The following is a 26,477-nucleotide window of genomic DNA, read 5'->3' on the forward strand; positions in this document are numbered from 1 at the left end:
TAATTGTATATCCTCATGCTGCCATCTATTTTGTGAAGTGCACCAGTCCCCCCTGCAGCAAAGCACCCCCACAACATGATGCTACCACCCCTGTGCTTAACCTGTTACTCCTACCCCCTACTTTTTTGAACATTCTGTTAAAAATTGCGCAACATTTCAGCGCCCTGCTCCTCATGCCAGAAATATAGTATATGCATATGATTAGTATGTGTGGATAGAAAACACTCAGACGTTTATAAAACTGGTTAAATCACGGATGTGACTATAACAGAACGTGCGTTTCATCGAAAAGCGCAGGACAATCTGATCACTGAAAATGGGAAAATATATCCATGCGCCACTTGAACGTGTTGTTGAATGGGAACCACATTAAATGGGGCCGAGGTTGCAATACCTACAGCTTCCACACGATGTCAACAGTCTTGTCATTTGCCTACGATTTGTTTCTTGGTCAAACGGACACGAGGCAGTGCATTTCATCCGGTCTCCGACCGGATATTTTGGTTGAGATTTACCCTGACATTATTTCCAGACGTACAGCTATAGAATATACATCGCCTTGTGATCAATTTGATCGATTATTATTGTTTACTAATACCTAAAGTTGCATTACAAAAGTATTTCGAAGTGTTTTGTGAAAGTTTATCGTCGACTTTTTTAATTAAAAAAAATGATGTTGGGTTAAAAAACAATGTTTTTTTCCTTGATCACACAGTCTTCATAGATCGATATCTAGGCTATATATGGACCGATTTAAACAAAAAAAAGACCCAATAGTGATGTTTATGGGACATCTAGGAGTGCCAACAAAGAAGATTGTCAAAGGTAATGAATGTTTTATATTTTATTTGTGCATTTTGTGTAGCGCCGACTATGCTAATTATTTTGTTTACGTCCCCTGCGGGTCTTTTGGGGTGTTACATGCTATCAGATAATAGCTTCTCATGCTTTCGCCGAAAAGCATTTTAAAAATCTGACTTGTTGGCTGGATTCACAACGAGTGTAGCTTTAATTCAGTACCCTGCATGTGTATTTTAATGAACGTTTGAGTTTTAACGAGTGCTATTAGCATTTAGCGTAGCACATTTGCATTTCCAGATCTCTAGATGGGACGCCTGCGTGTCGGGTAGGAGTAAGAGGTTAACGGTTGGGATGGTGTTCTTTGGCTTGCAAGCCTCCCCCTTTTTCCTCCAAACATAACGATGGTCATTATGGCCAAACAATTCTATTTTTGTTTCATCTAACCAGAGCACATTTTTCCAAAAAGTACGATCTTTGTCCCCAAGTGCAGTTGCAAACCTTATTCTGGCATTTTTATGGTGGTTTTGGAGCCGTGGCTTCTTTTTTGCTGAGCGGATTTTCCTGTTACCTCCATCATCTTCACAGGGTCCTTTGCTGTTTTTCTGGGATTGATTTGCACTTTTCGCACCAAAGTACGTTAATCTCTAAGAGACAGAACGCATCTCCTTCCTAAGCGGTATGATGGCTGCATCCTCCCATGGTGTTAATACTTGCGTACTATTGTTTGTACAGATGTTACCTTCAGGCATTTGGAAATTGCTTTCTTGAGATTTTCCCATGATGTCAAACAAAGAGGCACTGAGTTTGAAGGTAGTTCTTTTAACACATCCACAGGTACACCTCCAATTGACTCAAACTATGTCAATTAGCCTATCAGAAGCTTCTAAACCCAGGACATAATTATCTGGAATTTTCCAAGTTTTTTAAAGGCACAGTCAATTTAGTGTATGTAAACTTCTGACCCACTGGAATTGTGATACTGTGAGTTATAAGTGAAATAATCTGTCTGTAAACAATTGTTGGAAAAATGACTTGTGTCATGCACAAAGTAGCATGTCCTAACTGACTTACCAAAACTATAGTTTGTCAACAAGACATTTGTGGAGTGGTTGAAAAACGAGTTTTAATGACTCCAACCTACATGTATGTAAACTTCCGACTTCAACTGTAGATCCTGGATGGCAGGAAGCTTGGCCCGAGTGATGCACTGGGCTGTACGCACTACCCTCTGTAGCGCCTTATGGTCAGATGCCGAGCAGTTACCAATGGGCTGAGCAATAGAGCTCAGTGGGGGGAGCAAAGAAAGAAATATATATATATTTTTTTAAATGTACTCTTTCGATTTTTTTTATTATGCCCTTGTACCTTGCATGTAAAGCGGAGAAATGCAGGTTAACATGATGAGTGTAGGATCTGATTCCATTTCCTGCATGGGCACCTGGAGGAGAGATCCTGGGGCAGAGAAAATGCCTCTGGTGAAGTAAAGCCATCAGGGTCATTAGAGTGAAGATGCCATTTGCGGTCCGTCTTCTGGGAGTTAGGGGGAAGGGGGCTGTGGGCCATCTGGTTAGACCCCCTGTTCACCACCCTCCAGCCCCAGCCCCATATGGCCGCCCCACACCATACATCACCCACTGGACAGCATAGTACCGAGTCGGGCATGAAGGCAGGCAAGCTGCCAGTGTATGGAGAAGGGCACGGAGACAGGCTGGAGACCGGCTGCCTCTTACCCTCAAATAATGTTGATATAAAATATCAAATTACAGGAATTTATGACTATGCTTCAGTTCAAGGATCAGAGACTGTACTTTGCAGATAAAAGTATGCAAATGTTATTGTTCTGTAATTTATACCATTAACATAACCAGTTGTCTAAAATGCAACGGTTATGGTAAGTCAAATGGCTTCAAATGGCAGGAGTCTGTGATGGTGACCAAGGCACAGAGGGTTCGATCCATCCGCATTTAAACACGTGACCCCAGGCCTCATAACAAGCCTCCTCTCCAGTATGGCTCTATAAATCACAGAAAGGGAGCATCAACAATGCCGAGCCAGGCTGATGGTATAATGTCCACTGAAATCTGCACAGGAGGATGACGCATTGAGGTGACAGCCTCGGCCCACACCCCCTCTCCACTGGTGGCACCATGCCACCATGCCAGTGGATCCACAGCCATGGGAGGTGACCTTAATAAGGGCACCCATCAAAGCCAACTAATAGGTTTCTTATCTCCAGAACCTCACCTGTTCAATTCAGACACTGGCTACACCCATAAGACAACAACACTTATGATAGCACCTGAGGCATAAAAACAAAAACTACAGCAAGGCCTGATGCGTCAATTCTGACATTTTACGATGCAATATGCAATGATTTTGTCTACATTATGCAGTAAATATGCAGTGAATGGTGGAATTTGCGATCCCTCTTTTTGTAGCATGGTGATTGGTCAGTTTTAGGTCAATGATTTGAATGTTTTATGTGGAAATAGTACAGTGATTGGTCAAATTTGCAAGCCCTGGCATAATATGCAGGAAATTATTGAGTATTGTAAAAGGCAGATATAAACCATACATTAATATACTGAATGACTGCCCTTTCACTCTGTGATGCTAATCACGGCAACATCACGAAAGAGTTGCCGTTAAGTTAATTAATAATCAAGACCATCCAGTAACGGGTAGAATCGAACAGAATAAAAACAAATTATGAATTAAAATGTTCATGTTAAAATGTCAAGATCAACTCTAGAGTAGAACAGTAAACCTGATTTTAAAAAAAAACATTGACAAAACTACTTTAGGACTTTAACTAACTGCTTTCATTTCAATTAGCCTGTGATCTCCTTTCATTTGGGTAACAGCATCTGATGAGTCGGCATTGATGATTTCACTGTGAATCAGCGTGGATGACCTGCGTCATCAATTCATCTTCATTTTCACAGAGTAATTGACTACTGTCAACCATAGGTTCAGCCATGCTAACGACAGCACATAGCCAGGAAGGCGGAAGGCAACACGCAGTCAGAGATCGTCCAATTGCTATGACTACATGTTTGAATCCTGACTGCTAATGATTCAACTCATCTAAAAAAAACAATATTCAAACTCCCAACTCTGTTTTCTCCATCAGTGACACCATGGGCAAATGTGTGTCAAAGTTTAAGTGTGTCACCTGTCACAATTACTTCAGTGGGAATGGGGGGGGGGGGGTGTAGAATGTCCAATACAGCTATAGACGGACACTCTGAGCAATGCCATTACCCTAAAATACCTCTATAAAATGTTCTTTCCTACTTCATCACATGAATCTGCAGCGATCCTAGAGATAAAGTGGTGGCTATTGACCCCAATAACGCATCTGTGTCACTCAAGTGCCAAATCAATTTGACTTTCAACAAGAAACTTTGTCTTGGTGTTAAAAATAAGTATTCATACTCAGACAGAGCATGCGCATACCTCCATGACATATATTAAACTACAACATGGATGTCTGGAGCATAGGTACTATTAAAAAAAGTCTACATTTGTGTGGCATGTTAGGCAAAATAAACCAGAATGAGGGTTGAGTTGCAAAATGACTTTGGGTTTGGGTTTCTCACTTTTAAAAGTTAATATTCTGGGTTTCCCGAATGGTTCAGCGGTCTAAGGCATCACAGTGCTGGAGGCGTCACTACAGACCTGGGTTTGCTTCCAGGCTCTGTCACAACCAGCCGTGATCAGGAGTCCCATAGTGCGGTGCACAATTGGTCCAGCGTCGTCCGAGTTAGGGGAGGGTTTGGTTACTTGGCTCATCATGCTCTAGCGACTCGTGGCGGGCTGGGCGTTTGCAGGCTGACCTTGGTCGTCAGTTGAACGTGTATCCTCCGGCACACTGGTGCGGCTGGCTTCCAGGTTATTCTGGCGGGTGTTAACTTCTTATGGCTGGGGGGCAGTATTGAGTAGCTTTGATGAATAAGGTGCCCAAAGTAAACGGCCTGCTCCTCAGTCTCAGTTGCTAATATATGCATATTATTAGTAGTATTGGATAGAAAACACTCTGAAATTTCTAAAACTGTTTGAATGATGTCTGTGCGTATAACAGAACTCATATGGCAGGCAAAAACCTGAAGAGAAATCAAAACAGGAAGTGAGAAATCTGAGGTCGGCATGTACTCAACACAGTTTTTGCTTCTACACCTGCATTGCTTGCTGTTTGGGGTTTTAGGCTGGGTTTCTGTACAGCACTTTGAGATATCAGCTGATGTACGAAGGGCTATATAAATACATTTGATTTGAGTTCCCATTGAAATCCGCTTGCGATATTAATAATGTTGCACTTCCTAGGGCTTCTACTAGATGTCAACCGTCTATAGAAATGTGAATGTGGCTTCTACTGTGTGTGGGACTGAATGACAGCAGAATGAGTCAGGTGTCTGGCAGTCAGACATTTTCTGGTCATGCACATGATAGCGACCTGCATTCCATTGCTCCTGAAAACACAAAGGAATACTCTGGTTGGAACTTTATTGAAGATTAATGTTAAAAACATCCTATTGATTGATTCTATACTTAGTTTCAAATGTTTCTTCGACCTGTAATATAACTTTTGTAAGTTTTTGTCCGACGTAACGCTGACCAGAACGAGCGTTTGGATATGTATACGAAACGCGCTAACAAAAGTAGCTAATTGGACATAACGGACATCATTGAACAAATCAAGCATTTATTGTGGACCTGGGATTCCTTGGAGTGCATTCTGATGAAGATCATCAAAGGTAAGGGAATATTTAGCAAGTAGTTTATGGTTTATATTGACTACAACATGGCGGCTATTTTGACTTGATTGTTCTGAGCGCCATCTCAGATTATTGCATGGTTTGCTTTTTCAGTAAAGTGTTTTTGAAATCTGACACAGCGAATGCATTATGGAGAGGTATATCTATAATTCCATGTGTATAACTTGTATTATCATCTACATTTACGATGAGTATTTCTGTTGAATTGATGTGGCTATGCAAAATCACTGGCTGTTTTTGGAACTAGTGAATGTAACGCGCCAATGTAAACTCAGATTTTTTCATATAAATATGAACTTTATCAAACAAAACATACATGTATTATGTAACATGAAGTCCTATGAGTGTCATCTGATGAAGATCATCAAAGGTTAGTGGTTAATTTTATCTCTATTTGTGGTTTTTGTGACTCCTCTCTTTGGCTGGAAAAATGGCTGTTTTATTGTGACCAGGTGCTGACCTAACATAATTGTTTGTGGTGCTTTCGCCATAAATCCTATTTGAAATCGGACACTGTGGTGGGATTAACAACAAGAAGACCTTTAAAACAGTAGAAGATAGCTGTATGTTTGAGGAATTTTAATTATGAGATTTCTGTTGTTTTGAATTTGGCGCCCTGCACTTTTAGTGGCTGTTGTCATATCATCCCGGTAACGGGATTGCAGCCAGAAGAGGTTTTAAGAAGCGTGGTTTGGCAAGTCAGGTTTCGGAGGACGCGTGACATGACCTTCGCCTCCCGAACCCGTTGGGGAGTTGCAGTGATGAAACAAGATATAAATAAATAAAAATATATATACAGTGCCTTGCGAAAGTATTCGGCCACCTTGAACTTTGCGACCTTTTGCCACATTTCAGGCTTCAAACATAAAGATATAAAACTGTATTTTTTTGTGAAGAATCAACAACAAGTGGTACACAATCATGAAGTGGAACGACATTTATTGGATATTTCAAACTTTTTAACTGAAAAATTGGGCGTGCAAAATTATTCAGCCACTTTACTTTCAGTGCAGCAAACGCTCTCCAGAAGTTCAGTGAGGTTCTCTGAATGATCCAATGTTGACCTAAATGACTAATGATGATAAATACAATCCACCTGTGTGTAATCAAGTCTCCGTATAAATGCACCTGCACTGTGATAGTCTCAGAGGTCCGTTAAAAGCGCAGAGAGCATCATGAAGAACAAGGAACACACCAGGCAGGTCCGAGATACTGTTGTGAAGAAGTTTAAAGCTGGATTTGGATACAAAAAGATTTCCCAAGCTTTAAACATCCCAAGGAGCACTGTGCAAGCGATAATATTGAAATGGAAGGAGTATCAGACCACTGCAAATCTACCAATACCTGGCCGTCCCTCTAAACTTTCAGCTCATACAAGGAGAAGACTGATCAGAGATGCAGCCAAGAGGCCCATGATCACTCTGGATGAACTGCAGAGATCTACAGCTGAGGTGGGAGACTCTGTCCATAGGACAACAATCAGTCGTATTTTGCACAAATCGGGCCTTTATGGAAGAGTGGCAAGAAGAAAGCCATTTCTTACAGATATCCATAAAAAGTGTCATTTAAAGTTTGCCACAAGCCACCTGGGAGACACACCAAACATGTGGAAGAAGGTGCTCTGGTCAGATGAAACCAAAATTGAACTTTTTGGCAACAATGCAAAACGTTATGTTTGGCGTAAAAGCAATACAGCTCATCACCCTGAACACACCATCCCCACTGTCAAACATGGTGGTGGTGGCAGCATCATGGTTTGGGCCTGCTTTTCTTCAGCAGGGACAGGGAAGATGGTTAAAATTGATGGGAAGATGGATGGAGCCAAATACAGGACCATTCTGGAAGAAAACCTGATGGAGTCTGCAAAAGACCTGAGACTGTGATGGAGATTTATCTTCCAACACGACAATGATCCAAAACATAAAGCAAAATCTACAATGGAATGGTTCAAAAATAAACATATCCAGGTGTTAGAATGGCCAAGTCAAAGTCCAGACCTGAATCCAATCGAGAATCTGTGGAAAGAACTGAAAACTGCTGTTCACAAATGCTCTCCATCCAACCTCACTGAGCTCGAGCTGTTTTGCAAGGAGGAATGGGAAAAAAATTCAGTCTCTCGATGTGCAAAACTAATAGAGACATACCCCAAGCGACTTACAGCTGTAATCGCAGCAAAAGGTGGCGCTACAAAGTATTAACTTAAGGGGGCTGAATAATTGTGCACGCCCAATTCTTCAGTTTTTGAATTGTTAAAAAAGTTTGACATATCCAATAAATGTCGTTCCACTTCATGATTGTGTCCAACTTGTTGTTGATTCTTCACCAAAAAAATACAGTTTTATATCTTTATGTTTGAAGCCTGAAATGTGGCAAAAGGTCGCAAAGTTCAAGGGGGCCGAATACTTTCGCAAGGCACTGTATTTTTTTTCCAACATTCTGTTAACTCATACCCAAATAATGTTGTTGACTCATCCTATGTTCGTATGTGACCAAAGTATAAATTGACGGGGGGGGGTATATGCCCACACCATTCTGTTGTTGGGGTACCACGTCACCATTCCAACACAGAAAAAGCACATTTTTACCATACTTAATTACATTTTTTGTAAGGAAAACTTAATTTATACTGTAATTAATTATAGGTCATATTTCATGGAAATCTGGAAACACTGGACAGTTAATTTAAATAAAATCTACATCTCCAAAAACACTCTTCAGCCACAGAGCAATTCAACCGGACGTTTTCCACAAAGTAAGATGTGGCATTTTGTAGAATCTGTGGACGTTTCAGGAGGTTAGAGGTTAAACTAAGGGTAATTAACATTCATTGTGGGCTTCGAATTGTCAAAATATGTGAGTAAGCAGCAGAGGCAGAAACACTAGCAGACCCTCCACTTACACAGAGTCATCACTGTCTATTAGATTAGCCTTTAAATTCAGGGCCACACTAGGCTGGCTGGGGGGATTTACACAAGGGTGTCTTGTGTATACTACCATCGCTGCCTGCATACACACAGAGCCACAGTGATCATTGGCCTCAGTCATAGAATTACATATAGAATACATTTTAAAAAGGTCAATTATAGGATCCTTATAGAGAGATGCATAGATCATATATGTATATAGAGCATAGTTTATGGATAAAGAACAAATTATTCATAAAATACGTTTGTATCTATTACCAGAAGCTTTGACTGACAGTTTTTTTGCAGACACTATGAGGGTTCATGAATCAGAGCTAAATATTAACACATTCTATGTTTGAATACAAATATAATTGGATAGCATATATAATTTAATGTTTTTGTAAAGGTAACACTTTGACAATGGCCAAACCAAAGTAAAGGAAGACATTATTTTGAGATATTTCCATGTGCTTCAAATAATGTACTTTTCCACAGTGACATTTCACCGTCTATAATAGTTGAACCACTTGAGCGAAAATATATGTTGTGTTAAAAATCGCCATTTGATAGCATAACTGGCATCCGCACTCCCTGGAATTTGCCTCTGGCTCTGTGTTGGCAATCACTAACACAATTTCCTTGAGCAAACGGTGTGCCGCAGTGTATGCCCAGTAAAAAAAATATGAACTACCTGGGGGTCAAATGTCACAATACAAAGATATTTGTAATTACACATTGCAGCTGAGGTGGCAATCAAATATTAATAGAGACCTGGAAATATGTGAGAGGAAGTCAGGTTTTAGCCATCTCGGTTTATCACTTCCTCCGCCTACAGGAAGGTGATAGAAAGGCCTTTTCCATCACACTAGTTAAAACAATTTGGTGATACATCAAGCAGGAGAAAAGGGGGAAATCAATCAAGAGATCTGGGCTAACCGCCATTGACAGAGTTTCTGACGGGGGATATGAAGGATCACATACACAGGGGCTGCGAGAACAGACCTCCAACTTCCCTGCATGCAACCTGGTTCCACGCTGGAAGACTCTGTCACCCCGTATCATCCCCACAGTTCAGACAGCCTCCTCATTAAGACAGCCTGTCAGGCCTGGGAGTCCACAGTCTTACAATTAAATACCTGCCAAGACGCATCACTGTAAACAACATGGCACAAACTACTCAAAAAAAGCCTACTATGACATGCGCATGGGTAAATGAATGGGGGTCTTATTAATGAAAGTGTTTCCTTTGTGTGATTAAAACCCCCCACACATAACAACAGGCTCTGGGTGAACGAGTTGCTAAGGACAAATCATAGGAATACTTGTATTGATAAGGATGAACAAAAAGCTGAAGTATGTAAAATTCTACACACAAATCTACAAAATGTCATTTTCCATGTCAAGTCTATGGTGCAAAGTATTTTAGTGTTCAACAGAGTCCTCCCCTCAAACCCCTCTCTTATCAAAGGAGAGATTAGTGTTCTTGGTTCTGTGCGCCTTCGATTGACACAGAGTGACTCTGGCCCACAACATACAGAAGTGGACAAGAGCCAAGAAGGCACTCGGACACTTTGGGAAGACCTGATAAGCTGCATGGATAGGGAATGGGTTTTAAACCACCCTCCCCCTAAAAGTAACTTGCCATGATGTGTTCATACAGGGAAACAGTGTTTTTTTAGCATGAAAAAGCAATTGGAGAGAAAACATTGAAATCACTCCCAAGTCTTGACAAAGATGGATTGAGGAACTGATTACAGAGTAAAGATCCTCATTTATGTTCGATTCATCATAATTCCCCAACACTTCTGCTAATCTACTTCACTGAGAGGACAACTGTGATCTTGTATCCTGAACCATGTCCTGTTTCTGATGAGAGGAGAGACTGACTAAACCATGTGCTCACATCAAAGACCCAATACGATCACAGCACTGGCAGGTTCAGGTGGCATCCAAAACCAAGCTACTTGCAAAGGATCTGAGAAAGAGTTTAATCTGTCACCAAAGTCCTCCGCCGCATCCACTTACATGGAGTCCATTCAGACCCCTTGACTTTTTCCACAATTTGTTACATTACATCCTTATTCTAAAATTTATTAAATTGTGTTTTTTCCCCTCAATGTACAAACAATACCCCATGACAAAGTAAAAATGACAAAGCAAAAACAGGTTTTTAGAAAAAAAACTGAAATAGCATATTTACATAAGTAAATAACCCTTTAATCAGTACTTTGTTGATGCAGCTTTGTCAGCGATTACAGCCTCAAATCGTCTTGGGTATGATACTACAAGCTTGGCACACCTGTATTTGGGGAGTTTCAGCCATTCTTCTCTGCAGATCCTTTCAAGCTTTGTCAGGTTGGATGGGGAGTGTCGCTGCACAGCTCTTTTCAGGTCTCTCCACCGATGTTCGATCGGGTTCTGGCTGGGCCACTCAAGGACATTCAGAAACTTATCCTGGAGACGGTCCTGCGCTGTCTTGGCTATGTGCTTAGGGTCGTTGTCCTGTTGGAAGGTGAACCTTCGCTCCAGTCTGAGGTCCTGAGCGCTCTAGAGCAGGTTTTCAGCAATGATGCTTCACTGTAGGGATGGTGCCACGTTTCCTCCAGACATGACACTTGGCCTTCAGGCCAAGGAGTTAAATCTGGTTTCATCAAACCAGAGAATCTTGTTTCTCATGGTCTGAGAGTCCTTTAGGTGCCTTTTGGAAAACTCAAAGCGGGCTGTCCTGTGCCTTTTACTGAGGAGTGGCTTCGTCTGGCCATTCTACCATAAAGGCCTGATTAGTGGAGTGCTGCAGAGATGGTTGTCCTTTAGGAAGTGTTGCACTTAATTTTCTCTTTCTCTCTGAGGACCTGAGCCCTAGGACCATGCCTCAGGACTATCTGGCATGATGACTCCTTGCTGTCCCCAGTCCACCTGGCCGTGCTGCTGCTCCAGTTTCAACTGTTCTGCCTGCGGCTACGGAATCCTGACCTGTTCACCGGACGTGCTACCTGTCCCAGACTTGCTGTTTTCAACTCTCTAGAGACAGCAGCAGCGGTAGAGATACTCTTAATGATCGGCTATGAATAGCCAACTGACATTTACTCCTGAGGTGCTGACTTGCTGCACCCTTGAAAACTACTGTGATTATTATTATTTGACCATGCTGGTCATTTATGAACATTTGAACATCTTGGCCATGTTCTGTTATAATCTCCACCCGGCACAGCCAGAAGAGGACTGGCCACCCCTCATAGCCTGGTTCCTCTCTTGGTTTCTTCCTAGGTTTTGGCCTTTCTAGGGAGTTTTTCCTAGCCACTGTGCTTCTACACCTGCATTGCTTGCTGTTTGGTGTTTTAGGCTGTGTTTATGGACAGCACTTTGAGATATCAGCTGATGTACGAAGGGCTTTATAAATACATTTGATTTGGAAGGTTCTCCTATCTCCAGAGAGGAACTCTGGAGCTCTATCAGTGACCATCGGGTTCTTGGTCACCTCCCTGACCAAGGCCCTTCTCCCCCGATTCCTTAGTTTGGCCACACGGCCAACTCTAGGACGAGTCTTGGTGGTTCCAAACTTCTTCCATTTAAGAATGATTGAGGCCACTGTGTTCTTGGGGAACTTCAATGCTTCAGAAATGTTATGGTACCCTTCCCAGGAACTGTGCCATGACACAATCCTGTCTCGGAGCTCTAGGACAATTCCTTCGACCTCATGGGCTGGTTTTTGCTCTGACATGCACTGTCAACAGTGGGACCTTATATATCAACAGGTTTGTGCCTTTCTAAATCATCTCCAATAAATTGAATTTACCACAGGTGGACTCCAATCAAGGTGTAGAAACATCTCAAGGATGATCAATGGAAACAGGATGCACCTGAGCTCAAGTTCGAAGAAGACTCAAGGCTGTAATCGCTGTTGAGATGCTTCAGCAAAAGTACTGAGTAAAGGGTTTGAATATTTATGTAAATGTGACATTTCAGTATTTTTTTTAGAAATTTGCAAAAATTTCATAAAATAATTTTTTACTTTGTCATTATGTGGTTTTGTGTGCATATTGATGAGAAAGAAAATGTATTTAATCTATTTAAGAATAAGGCTGTAACATAACATCTGGAAAAAGTCAAGGGGTCGAAATACTTTCAGAATGCACTGTATGTCAAGCATTAGTGGTTTTCAGTTTTAAGCTCCGTGACAAGTAAACATTTTGAACCAGCAATGACGTTAGAAAAGCATTGGCTCACTTTGGACTTTTCTTGGCATTTGTTTTATGTGCTTGACACAACTCAAACTGGCGCAAACAATAGTTTGAGCAACAAACCTTACCTTCAAGCTTGACGTTGCCCAGACAGAGAATGAGAAAAGGAAGAGGCCAATTTCCTGATTAATCGAGTGTAAAAGTACTCTGAGGAGGGCAAGTCAGTGAATGGTGAGTGATTTTCCTAATGACACTCCGAGGTTAAATGTGGGCCAATGTTAATGGAGAGTGGAGGCCCAGGCACAGAAATGCCAGGACCCTGAAGTATTACTTCTCTGAACTTTGCTCTAATTTATCACCTTCTTAAAACAGTTTGATGCTTTCCATTTCTCTACCTCAGATTTTTTTCTGCACAATTGTTTTAACCTCTTAACAAAAGACCCTGACAGAGAAGTCAAACTCTCACAGACAAAAACAAGGATAAAGACAGCCTCTGAGAAATACCTAAAAACGGTGTTGTTTTTTAAAAGATGACTTGGAATGCCTTGAAATAAAAATGTTCCTATTTCCACACACAGAACAAAGGAGCAAGGTCAAAAAGATTGCTGAATTGGCAATCCACAAAGAGGTATGCTGGATTGGCAATCCACAAAGAGGTATGCTGGATTGAAACAATATACATGAAATATTCCCTTCTCTGCTTCTCAGCTCCCCTGTTGCCTGTTTTCAGCCTTTAGGAGGGGTAGGAGAAACAACAGTCCAATGTTATCCATGGAGAAGAAACACCCCATTGGAAAAGGCTTTCAGGAATTAACATACAAACAGAGCTAGAAAAAAATTACACTGCTTTCAGGATTATATTTCAAATAGAGCTGTGAAAATAATCATTTTTTATTCCATCATCATCAACGAACACAGTTTGAGCTACCTTTGAAACATTGCATTAAGCGTGGCAAAGCCATTGTTTTCCAAGCGACATAATTCTGATTGGGTAATCCGATTGGTCTTCTCCCAAGCAGCAGAATCACAGCTATTTAACCCTCATCTCTAGGCTGCTGTAGATGTTCACATTTCTCCATTAGAGATGGACTGCCATGAGATAATGTTAACCTGCTGGGTTACCTTGACCCTTTCAAAGTTCTCAGCTGGATATAAATGATGTCACTGACAAACAAGGGATGAACTTCCAGCACCCGCACCTCCATTCAGAATACTAATGAGGCTTTAAGCCAAGCTGCGTCTGACAGCTTCAAATTCAGCCCCATGTTATGTCAGATGAGGAGAATGTACATGTATGGGCTAGGAACCACTATTTCCCACCCTTTGTGTATCTACAATCAAGTTGTCATATCTCCAGAATAAAGGTTAGTCTATCCCAGAAATATACAGTGTTCCGTCCTTCAAAATGGCTGGCTTTACCCAAATGACCCTGTTAATTTCAGTTCAAACCCACAGAGCTGGTTAACCTAAACCACATGTGGGGGGGGGGGAGTCCTGAGTGGACCTTGGGAACACAAATACTGGAATCAGTTGGGGGCCTTTTAGGAGTTGCATGGAGAGAAGTTTGGGGGCACTACTTCTCTCGAACGTCATCATATATACCACACAAGAGGGGGGAAAATAAACTGAGGCCTAGGACACAAACATCCCATGGGCTCTGTTATTCATACAGTAAGCATATCTCTTCTGGACATAACTCACCAAGACATACAAAGGCAGCCTATCTTAACTTATTCTACATCAAGAGCACATTCTTCCCTGTCCAGTTTACTGCTTCTGACTAACTGTGCACATCATTTACCAAGACCTATCATAACATTTGCCTTGAGGCAAAACTTGAAAAAGTACATTAAAAAAATGACTTTCTGTATACAGCTATGAGTGGGTGAGCGGGGTAATCTAGGCAATGCTCCATAAGTACGTGTGTGGGTAAGGAAAGTGCTGGGGGTGTCCTGGGTGGGGGGGGGGGGGGGGTCTGCTTAACATCAACGCATTAAAAAGACTGGGGGAGGTGGGAGGGGCCACAGGGGTTATGATTCAAATCTATATCATTAACATGAATTTGCGCTACCTTAAAAACCAAATCCTCTTTCCTGAAAAGCCTCCCTTTTAAATTCAACAAATAACACAACAAAAGTGATCATGAGGATCATGTGTATCTTAAAGCTTTGTTGTCTGGTTTTACAAATAACAGTAAACATATTAAGTATATTAACAATGCCATTTATTTTCTTGGAAATAATGATACATTGAGGAAGTAAAGATGAAAACTGTCAAACATCAAATGCTACATAATACATTACCTAAATTACAATTGGTTTGTACTGTTAACTTTACCTTTGTAAAACAATCCAGACAAGTATAGTGCCAGACAGACATGTGCTGAGGGGTAAACATAATGCCTCTCAGACAGAAAAGGCAACAGTCTTCTTTCGTTATCGGTTTTCAGCCCTGAGCTGCTTTGGCTGTGGGAGAATTCCACTCTAATATGATGTTGAGACTTCATTCCTCAGGGGGTTTCAGACCCAGGTATAGAGCAGTTAAAGGAAGATGATATTCAGACTGCTGATTGATTGATTTATGGAAATTTGACTCCACCTGAGAGACAGATAGGAGGACGGAAGTGGTGGTGGGGTAGATCACTGTGTGTCAATCACACACACAGCCGCTCCATGCTGTAGCAGCATGTCGACTACACACACTCAACCATTAACTACAGACATGTCTACAGAAAGAAAAGTCATTCACAAGGAGCAGACGGCATGGCATTCAATAGGAATGAGCATTTGCAATCTGAGGTACTGAGCTTGTATGTAGGTCATATTCAGTAATTCAATATCTCCAAATGACTATAAAGTAATCTGATCAGAGTCAATTATTGGACCTTCTTTTCCACACTGCCAAAAATAGTCTCATACACTTTAGTTATAAGCATTTGAATTAACTAGTCAACTGCAAAGCATTTTGTTGTTCGCCCCACTAAATGCCACAATTTAGACGATGGGCATATATATGCTCAAAAAAATTAAGGGAACATTTAAACAACACAATGTAACTCCAAGTCAATCGCACTTCTGTGAAATCAAACTGTCCACTTAGGAAGCAACACTGATTGACAATAAATGTCACATGCTGTTGTGCAAATGGAATAGACAACAGGTGGAAATTATAGGCATTTAGCAAGACACCCCCAATAAATGAGTGGTTCTGCAGGTGGTGACCACAGACCACTTCTCAGTTCCTAAGCTTCCTGGCTGATGTTTTGGTCACTTTTGAATGCTGGCGATGCTTTCACTCTAGTGGTAGCATGAGACGGAGTCCACAAACCACACAAGTGGCTCAGGTAGTGCAGCTCATCCAGGATGGAACATCAATGCGAGCTGTGGCAAGAAGGTTTGCTGTGTCTGTCAGCGTAGTGTCCAGAGCATGGAGGCGCTACCAGGAGACAGGCCAGTACACCAGGAGACCGCAGAAGGGCAACAAACCAGCAGCAGGACCGCTACCTCCGCCTTTGTGCAAGGAGGAGCAGGAGGAGCACTGCCAAAGCCCTGCAAAATGACCTCCAGTAGGCCACAAATGTGCATGTGTCTGCTCAAACGGTCAGAAACTCCAAACTCCATGAGGGTGGTATGAGGGCCCGACGTCCACAGGTGGGGGTTGTGCTTACAGCGCAACACCTTGCAGGACGTTTGGCATTTGCCAGAGAACACCAAGATTGGCAAATTAGCCACTGGCACCCTGTGCTCTTTACAGATGAAAGCAGGTTCACACTGAGCACATGTGACAGACGGGACAGAGTCTGGAGACGCCGTGGAGAACGTTCTGCTGCCTGCAACATCTTCCAGCATGACCGGTTTGGCGGTGGGTCAGTCATGGTGTGGGGTGGGGTGGCATTTCTTTGGGGGGCCTCACAGCCCTCCATGTGCTCGCCAGAGGTAGCCTAACTGCCATTAGGTACCGAGATGAGAACCTCAGACCCCTTGTGAGACCATATGCTGGTGCGTTTGGCCCTGGGTTCCTCCTAATGCAAGACAATGCTAGACCTCATGTGGCTGGAGTGTGTCAGCAGTTCCTGCAAGAGGAAGACATTGATGCTATGGACTGGCCCACCCGTTCCCCAGACCTGAATCCAATTGAGCACATCTGGGACATCATGTCTTGCTCCATCCACCAACGTCACGTTGCACCACAGATTGTCCAGGAGTTGGCAGATGCTTTAGTCCAGTTTTGGGAGGAGATCCCTCAGGAGACCATCCGCCACCTCATCAGGAGCATGCCCAGGCGTTGTAGGAAGGTCATACAGGAACATGGAGGCATCACACACTACTGTGCCTTTTTTACTTGTTTTAAGGACATTACATCAAAGTTGGATCAGCCTGTAGTGTGGTTTTCCACTTAAATTTTGTGTGTGACTCCAAATCCAGACCTCCTTGGGTTGATAAATTTGATTTCCATTGATAATTTGTGTGATTTTGTTGTCAGCACATTCAACTATGTAAAGAAAAAAGTATTTAATAAGAATATTTCATTCATTCAGATCTAGGATGTGTTATTTTAGTGTTCCCTTTATTTATTTGAGCAGTGTATATATACAGTGGGGAGAACATGTATTTGATAAACTGCCGATTTTGCAGGTTTTCCTACTTACAAAACATGTTGAAGTCTGTAATTTTTATCATATGTACACTTCAACTATGATAGACGGAATCTAAAACAAAAATCCAGAAAATCAAATTCACACCAAAGAAAAACGGACTAAATGCCTCCCAAACACGAATGACATGTGATAGATGTTCATTCACTCCGGCAGACCACACTCATATATTTTATGTGTGTTCTAAGCTGACTGAGTATTTGTCATCCTATTTTTAATACTTTCTCTAAAATTCTAGACATTGACCTGCAGCCTTGTCCTCTAATAGCCATATTTGGAGTACCATCTTTGTTGCCTAGTCTCACTAAAAGTAAAGTGGACGTTGTAGATTTTGGCTCCCTTATAAGAATATTTTAAATAACCTATTTACCAGACGGTGTCAGAGGAATGCCCTAACAATTGTCAAAGACACCAGCCACCCAAGTCATAGACTGTTCTCTCTGCTACTGCAAGGCAAGCAGTACCGGAGCGCCAAGTCTGGGTCCAAAAGGCTCCTGAACAGCTTCTAACCCCAATAATGCTGAACAGTTAATCAAATGGCAACCCTGACTACTTGCATTGACCCCCTTTTTATTTGCACCGGCTCTATACACACTCACTGAAATCTTCCCACACACACTCACACATACTCCAACACACACAGACTACATTCGCTCACACACACATTGATGCCACACACACACACACTTTCACATATGCTGCTGCTACTCTAATTATTATCAATCCTGAATGCCTAATACATTTTACCCCTACCTACATGTACATATCACCTCAACCACCTTGTACCCTTGCATATTGACTCGGTAGCAGTACTAGATCTCCTTAAACACTCCAACCAGAACAAAAAAAGCCAAAATACCAAAAATGTAATCTATCATAGGTTTATTTTTCTCTCCCACTCTCCTATTAGGAAAAGTCCAGTCAGCTTTCAAAAGAAGCTTAAGGGCAGGCATCAGAATAGACCACCAAAAATGCCATTACGGATTTAATCTCCAAAATGCTGTGATGACAAAGACTGGGGATAACTGGGGTCTGAGACATTCACCGGGGCCCGGAACACAAACAATTGCAGAACATCTCTCCATGTCCCAAATACCAAGTAGACAGGAGAATGATGCATGCTCAGAGCAGACACACACCATCACTGTGCTCCCATGCAGAGCTTCAAGTGAAACTCTACAAGGCCTTTCTTGTCTTGCGTGTTACAAAGGGCCTAGAGCCCGTGTTGCAGTGGGCCTGAACTAGAGATCGACCGCTTATGATTTTTCAACGCCGATACCGATTATTCGGCTGATTTAAAAAAATATATATTTGTAATGACAATTACAACAATACAGAATGAACACTTATTTTAACTTAATATAATACATCAATAAAATCAATTTAGCCTAAAGTAAATAATGAAACATGTTCAATTTGGTTTAAATAATGTAAAAACAAAGTGTTGGAGAAGAAAGTAAAAGTGCAATATGTGTCATGTAAGAAAGCTAACGTTTATATTCCTTGCTCAGAACATGAGAACATATGAAAGCTGGTGGTTCTTTTTAACAAGAGTCTTCAATATTAGATAAGAAGTTTTAGGTTGTAGTTATTATAGGAATTATAGGACTATTTCCCTCTATACCAATTGTATTTCATTAAACTTTGACTATTGGATGTTCTTATAGGCACTTTAGTATTGCCAGTGTAACAGTATAGCTTCCGTCCCTCTCCTCGCTCCTCCCTGGGCTCGAACCAGCAACACAACGACAACAGCCACCATCGAAGCAGCGTTACCCATGCAGAGCAAGGGAAACAACCACTGCAAGGCTCAGAGCGAGTGATGTTGGAAACGCTATTAGCGCGAGCTAACTAGCTATTTCACTTCGATTACACCAGCCTCATCTCGGGAGTTGATAGGCTTGAAGTCACAAACAGAGCAATGCTTGACGCACAACGAAGAGCTGCTGGCAAAACGCACAAAAGTGCTGTTTGAATGAATGTTTAAGCGCCTGCTTCTGCCTACCACCGCTCAGTCAGATACTTAGATACTTGTATGCTCAATCAGACTATATGCAATGCAGGACACACTAGATAATATCTAGTAATATCATCAACCATGCGTAGTTAACTAGTGATTATGATTGATTGATTTGTATAAGATAAGTTTAATGCTAGCTAGCAACTTACCTTGGCTTACTGCATTTGCGTAACAGGCAGTCTCCTTGTGGATTGCAACGAGAGAGAGGCAGGTCGTTATTGCGTTGGACTAATTAACTGTAAGGTTGCAAGATTGGATCCCCCAAGCTGACAAGGTGAAAACCCACCGTTCCTAAGCCGTCATTGAAAATAAGAATGTGTTTTTAACTGACTTGCCTAGTTAAATAAAAGGTGTAAAAAATGTTTTTTAATTTTTTTAAATAAAGTGTCAAATTAAAATCGGCAAATTGGCGTCCAAAAACACCGATTTCCGATTGTTATGAAAACTTGAAATCGGCCCTAATTTATTATTATTATTTTTTTAACCTTTATTTAACCAGGCAAGTCAGTTAAGAACACATTCTTATTTTCAATGACAGCCTGGGAACAGTGGGTTAACTGCCTGTTCAGGGGCAGAACAACAGATTTGTACCTTGTCAGCTCGGGGGTTTGAACTCGCAACCTTCCGGTTACTAGTCCAACGCTCTAACCACTAGGCTACGCTGCCGCCCGAATTAATCGGCCATTCCGATTAATCGGTCGACCTCTAGCCTGAACAGGAATGATAATCTCCTATTAGTCCGGTTCAGAATATATCGGTCTGAGTGGGTACCTCCTGGGGCCAAATTAACACTTAGAGCCCAGGGCCTTGGAAAAACCACAGACATTTGATGCTGTATGGTAAAAGGGTCATTGGATGCGTTATTCAAGGTGGTAGGCCTGTGTTTAACACATCTGTCGGGTTTAAAACAAGAACAAACTTGCTTATTAATTTGTAATCCCAAGAAAAACTGGTAGATGGATAACATGCTGACAAAACATTTACAAGTGCAAGTCTAGATAAATAAATAAGAGAAATGATACAGAGGCTGCTGATTTTGAGGAAAACTACATTTAAAATCCATACCGTTGCAAAATCACTTGACACATTTTGTCAGGTATTGATTCACCATGCATAATCTAAAGCTTCAGAAAATGAAGGGAACAATACCTGGCTGCATGCTGCAAATAGATTTTGTTGAGGCTACACATAAAATATACATACATTTCTCTCGCAGGTGCTAAGATAAGCAACTTCTCTCACTGTCGCCTAACCTGTAGTCTAATAAAACTAAGATATAAGACTCCTTGTGCTACTCTGAGTCGTCAGTAGAGGAGTCTTATTGTTATTGAACAGAAAGGGGTAGATGTTCCTCTGTATTGCCTCACTCACTTGAGCATGGTCTACCATGACCTATGTTTTACTGAGGGGGCATGGTCGTTTTATGAAACCATGTTGCCTTTTTTAAACCAGACCAAGATGGAAACACTGGACAAAGCATGCAGTAAACATGTTCTTGGGAAAAGTTGTGTGCTTGAAAAACTGGAAGCTGAGATGTAGTGAAGGATACCCCATTAGGCCTTGGAGCAAATGAAAATACTCACTCTCCTGTGCACAAAGATCAAAGACAAAGGTACTGGAAATAAAAGCATTACAATTAATTGTTTGTCAGATCAACCAATAAGACTGAGGTTAGGCTTGTTCTTGCTAGTACTGACTGACCATATGAAAGCCTGAATAGTGTTCTTCTAATAAGGGGTCCATTTTGAATACATCTCACCCAGTAACAGCTGTTCCTCTCCTGCAGCGTCTACCTTTTGATTAATGGCCATCTCTCCCAAGAGTCATTCACACCTGATTCTCTGATAGGTGAGCAAATAAATTAGTTTGCTACTCTGTCACTTAGGCAACCACAGAGATATTACAAAGCAAATACTAAATGGTAACTGCAGATCAATATCATTTAAAAAGACTCTGTAACAACTGGAGTTATTTCATGTTATTGCACACACACACACATCACAACTAAATGAATGTGTGCTATTTGGCCAACTTCCTGTGAACTGTAGTCAGCAAAGCAAAGTGTCTATTTTACAAGAAAGAATCGAGTTAACCTCTTACATGCAGTGGTTTATTGTCCCAAATCTTGTGAGTGCAGAACTAGCCTTTTCTGGAGAGAGGGCCATTAACAGAGCTACAGTGAGACAGCTGCACAGAGACCATATTGCGCATTCAAGGTGGCATAGTACAACAGCCAGGAGTCATCAGGTCACATTGAATCAGGACAGGGGCTCCTGTCGAATGATAGCACAGCTCAGTAACTCACCCTTCACCGGTTTGTCCATTTGCGCTGCGGCCAGATGGAAGCAACAGAAAATATATAAGTGGATTAGCACACCGATTTGTGTCTTTTCATCGCAGAGCAGCATTGGTTCATGAAATGTAAAATGATCTTCTAGCTCATTTCCTAATAACGCCAGCATAATCACATCATTTACAAATCAATCTCCAAAATGTGCAATTTGCCATCCTTTTTTGTTGTTGATTACTCTAATGTATTAATCCATGGTTAAGATTTTCTGATGAATAAAAACAGCTGTACCCCCCCCCCCACTCCGTGGTGAATTAGTCTGATGATGCAGGTAAGGAATGTGTGTATGCGCTTTGTAGAGAAAGACTTATGGAGGGCCTCTGTTAATCAGCAATAACAAGTGGAATAGAGGCAGTGGCTAATGATTATGGGATAAATATCTGAACAAATCAGATTCTTAAAGGGGCAGTGCATGAGATTTTACAGTTTAATAATATAATAATAATAATATATGCCATTTAGCAGACGCTTTTATCCAAAGCGACTTACAGTCATGTGTGCATACATTCTACGTATGGGTGGTCCCAGGGATCGAACCCACTACCCTGGCGTTACAAGCGCCATGCTCTACCAACTGAGCTACAGAAGGACCATAACTTTTATGATACTTTTTTATTTAACTAGGCAAGTCAGTTAAGAACAAATTCTCATTTACAATGACAGCCTACCGGGGAACAGTGGGTTAACTGCATTGTTCAGGTGTGAACGACAGATTTTTACATTGTCAGCTCGGGGATTCAATCCAGCAACCTTTCGGTTACTTGCCCAATGCTCTAACCACTAGGTTACCTGCCGCCCCTTCCACTCTATGAGGTCAAAATAACACTCTGAAATTGTGAAAATGATTATTAAAATCCCCATTTTTGTGTAAGAGCTGTTTGGGGAAAAAATCCTGGAATTTCATCCTGTTTAGGTGGAATGGAGTTTTTGGCCCAGATCATGACCTCACAATCAGTTCTAGTTAATCATGACTAGTCATCTTTTATTTGCATATGTATCTTCCTACTATGAAGGTGTAAGCGGGTAGGCTCCAGATGATCCTATCTGCCAATCAGGGCTGTGTAATTAAATAAATAAAAATATGTAATAACAGGCCAACAAGATCAGACTGAGCTTCATTTTTTTATGGCAAAAGGAGGCTCAGGGAAATACATTTTTAAATGTTTTAGTTATTTTCATGAACACAGTCATTTATTAGACATACAGTGATGATACAATTTTTCAAAGACTGCATGGAATGATTATTTCAAAAACGTGCTAATTCTTTCAAAATTAAAAGAGACGGATTGCAATGCAAATGAGTGATCAACTATTATTGGTACTTCAAGAAAATTTAATTTACATATATTTAAAATGACAGATAGCATTTCACAGGTTTCGTTGGAATTCGCAATTTAAATGTTTATAGACAACAGGACTCCCTCTCCTGCTGTTTTTCCAAGGCCCCTGGGACAGGGTATGAGAGGAGACGTCAACAGTATCGGATTTCATTTACACAAGAGAAAAAATAAATATGTTTGACCATTCCAAATAGTCTAGTAGTAAGCGTATACATTAGACGACAAGAAATACGTCGTTTGAATTAGTGGTTTAACCATTAAAACTGGTGGTTTATTTGAAGAACTTATTGAAGAACAACAGTTTTGTCAATTTAGATGAAAGTGTTGTAACTGAAGGTGAAAAACATTGCGAGGAATACAAAAAGAAATGTAAACTCGAGAGTAAGTTTGTAATTCTGTATTGTATGGTTCCATCTCAGTTTTTATTGTTGCTCATTACTGTACAACCATACCATGCCATATTTCAGGTAACATGATCGAAGTGTCCATACAGACCAATTCAATGTTGTGATCAAGCAGAAATCATGGATCCGAGAACTTCTCAAACATGCTACATTCGGATGCATGCAACCACGAAAGGATGGACTCAAATACTTTCGTTCAAGGACCAGTCAACATTCTGGGACGTAACCGTATATTTTGTACGCAAATTTGCTCTCTATTAGTCTCCCTGCAATAAAGCTACGGCAGGAATCGGACCCGATTTAGAAGTATTGATACGGGAAACAATATCAGAAAGATTAACATAATTTGCAAAGGTATATTTTGCATATCACTTTTTTTCCGGATCAACAAAATGTAACAACGCACACCTTGATTTAAATTACTGCAACTCAAACATTACCACCAACTTTCCTCTGCTCCGCGTCTATAGTTTTTCACAGAAAGGTTTAAAGATCCTTACCTGCCGTGAATTGAGCACCAACACTTAGAATTGAAAAGTAGAGTAGTATGAAGCCAAGTCTACACGTATCCATGTTTGTTTACAGAGTTTTTTAAGTTTTAAAGCAGTTCGAGACGCGAATTATTCCTGTGGATTCCAGCGCTCCATTCTCACCGCTTCACTCTCGCGGACAGCCTACTTTGTTTCTCCGTGAGTGGAAAGAAAGTCCATGACGTCAGTATTGTCCCCCATTCAATCCGCTCTGCTCAGACTAGGTGCTCTGAGATCGATTGCAGGCTCCCCCTAATGTCGGCAAAGCGCTATAACCGCTTAGGTTGCATGCGTCTTTTTCTCTCCAACGGAACATAAAGTGTGTCCAGTTGAATTTCTGTTGCGTTAAATTGTTGATTAACCTGAATTTAATGAGTATGTTGTCTATGGAATAGTAGCTCCAAGAAATGCATTCAGTAAGAACTGAATATTCTTTGTGACCCATCCACAAGGACATTGCCACTTATCACCACTATATAATTCACAGAGAGTGGTACACGAGTTCCACTATGTTCCACCTGTTTACTGGAGGGGGGAATCATAGATGTGTCTCGTGAAAAGAAAAGGGGAGGCGTTAAAGTTGCAGGGTGAGCTGTTTTGTTACTGGATGGGTAGTTTACTTGTAATAACTCAGTAGAATCCCTCTGTCGACACTATAGGGACTTGAATTGAATTGTAAATATGCAGATTAAGCAGATATCAAACCTCGAACTCCTTGATTACAGTAACATACCAATCGCAACAGCAGCAATTGACTTTACTCTCCCATTAATTCATAGGAAGTACTTATCTCTATGTATTGGTCCCTTTGAGGAGACTTGAGGATGACTGCTGACAATTTGCTGCCTTCATGCCTTCATGGGTGTCAAGTCAGTCTGATCATGACATGATAGAGAGATGTAAGGAGAGAGGAAATGTAACCTGATTGTATTTGATCTGGGCTTATAATTACACACCATGGACAGTGAGTCTGTGAGTCTGTCAGACTTACCATACTTGATGCTCAGTTCAGCTCTGCTCCAATGAGACTCACTGACTATTCAGTGAGGGTTTGAGAAGCAGGCCTGGCTGCCATGTAAACAGCTGAGATCAAAGGCTGCTTCTGCATCTCCCTGCTAAGGGTGGGTGGGCCAAAGAGCCTTTGGAAGGTGCCAAACTCAGGTGTCAAAAATGTTTGGACAGCATAGTCAGCTCTGCTCTTGCCTTGCAACACTTACCAAATAACCCTGCTTTGCTCTTTCCGAAACACACAGAGGAAAACTATTTGAACTGACGAATCTAGACAAAGTTTGAAATGGAGAGAATGGGGAAAAGAAAGAAAGAGCCAAGTAGACAACACAGTGAATGTGTTAACGGTGCTCAAGGTTGCCGGTCAGTCCTCGGGATTCACTAAATGAAAGGGAAAGAAACATAAACCCACTCTTCAAACATCCCTTTTGAGAGAAAGAGTGTAGAGTTCGAGAGGGCTGTAGGTAGGCCATGCTCATTAAAATGGCTATTTTCCTCACTAGGAAAATTCAGAAAATTCAGCAAGCAAACACAGGCTAATGTTTGACTTTTCAATCAATTTATTGACATGAAAGAAATAGTAATAAGATGGTAGTAATGAGTATTTACAGGTAGTTCAGCTGTACGGTAGCCTCAAGACTAGTTGAAGAACAGCAAATATGGGCAGGCTACTCTATTTCTGTGACGATATTCATGAGATTTGGATGGTTACTGCTTTGTTTGACATCACATGGTGCATTTCAATGGGCTTGTTTTATTTCCCAGACTGAGATGCAGGCTCATGGCTATGTGAACCACTGTTTTCAAGCATGATGTGTAAAGAATGCATGGCTGGATGAGCACACCAGACCACACCCTTCAGAATGTCACAATGTGTTATACACAACACAATACAGTATCATAGAATTCTCCCCCTGAAATACCACAGGGCATTTCAGAACATCATCAATGAGTTGACAATGAATTGAATGTATACATTTGTTGTATTGTATTTATGATAATTTGGAGTAAAGTAAAATTCATTTTATATAACAATAAATAATAAACAATAATGTGACTGAACTGATTAAAAACCGGAGCCTCCAGAGTCACACCAAAGCAGTCCAACTGTAAGACTCTGGCAGGGAAACATAAATACTCCCAGCAATAACAGTGTTTATGCGGCAATAACAGTGTTTATGAAGAAAAAGACATGTCAATGCCAACCGTTTTTTCAACATCAATCTTAATCATATTCATTTCCTTTTGGCGTTTGTCGTTGTTTGTTTCATCTCTGAAGTAATCTTGTTCCATATCAGTGTTTGTTGTCTTTTTACATTGCTTTTGTTTACATTCTGATGCTTTCATACCCAATCCTTATGACTAAGTGGCAGGTAAGCACGATGACCAAGCATTTGCATTTTAAGGATGACATAGTGGTTGAGACAGCACACACACACACACACACACACACACACACACACACACACACACACACACACACACACACACACACACACACACAC

General features: G+C 41.2%; 1 protein-coding gene across 15 annotated transcripts in view; it reads right to left on the reverse strand.

Annotated features, from left to right (window-relative positions):
- The window catches only part of LOC123990700 (receptor-type tyrosine-protein phosphatase kappa-like), a 171,056-nt gene extending 146,888 nt beyond the window's left edge, over positions 1 to 24,168 (reverse strand). For 3 of the 15 annotated variants that reach the window (XM_046291459.1, XM_046291458.1, XM_046291456.1), the window contains exons 1-2: positions 23,935 to 24,167; positions 21,646 to 21,669 (exon numbers count right to left, since the gene is read on the reverse strand). In XM_046291459.1, the coding sequence (XP_046147415.1) occupies positions 21,646 to 21,669; positions 23,935 to 24,007 (97 nt within the window). In that variant the 5' untranslated portion in view covers positions 24,008 to 24,167. Of the gene's footprint in view, positions 1 to 21,645; positions 21,670 to 23,934 lie in introns of all 15 variants that reach the window. The other 12 variants (XM_046291460.1, XM_046291463.1, XM_046291466.1 and 9 more) reach the window with 9 other exon arrangements.
- Between the last annotated feature and the right edge of the window lie 2,309 nt (positions 24,169 to 26,477).

This window comes from Oncorhynchus gorbuscha, linkage group LG12, assembly GCF_021184085.1.
Source record: "Oncorhynchus gorbuscha isolate QuinsamMale2020 ecotype Even-year linkage group LG12, OgorEven_v1.0, whole genome shotgun sequence".
Classification (NCBI taxonomy): domain Eukaryota; kingdom Metazoa; phylum Chordata; class Actinopteri; order Salmoniformes; family Salmonidae; genus Oncorhynchus; species Oncorhynchus gorbuscha.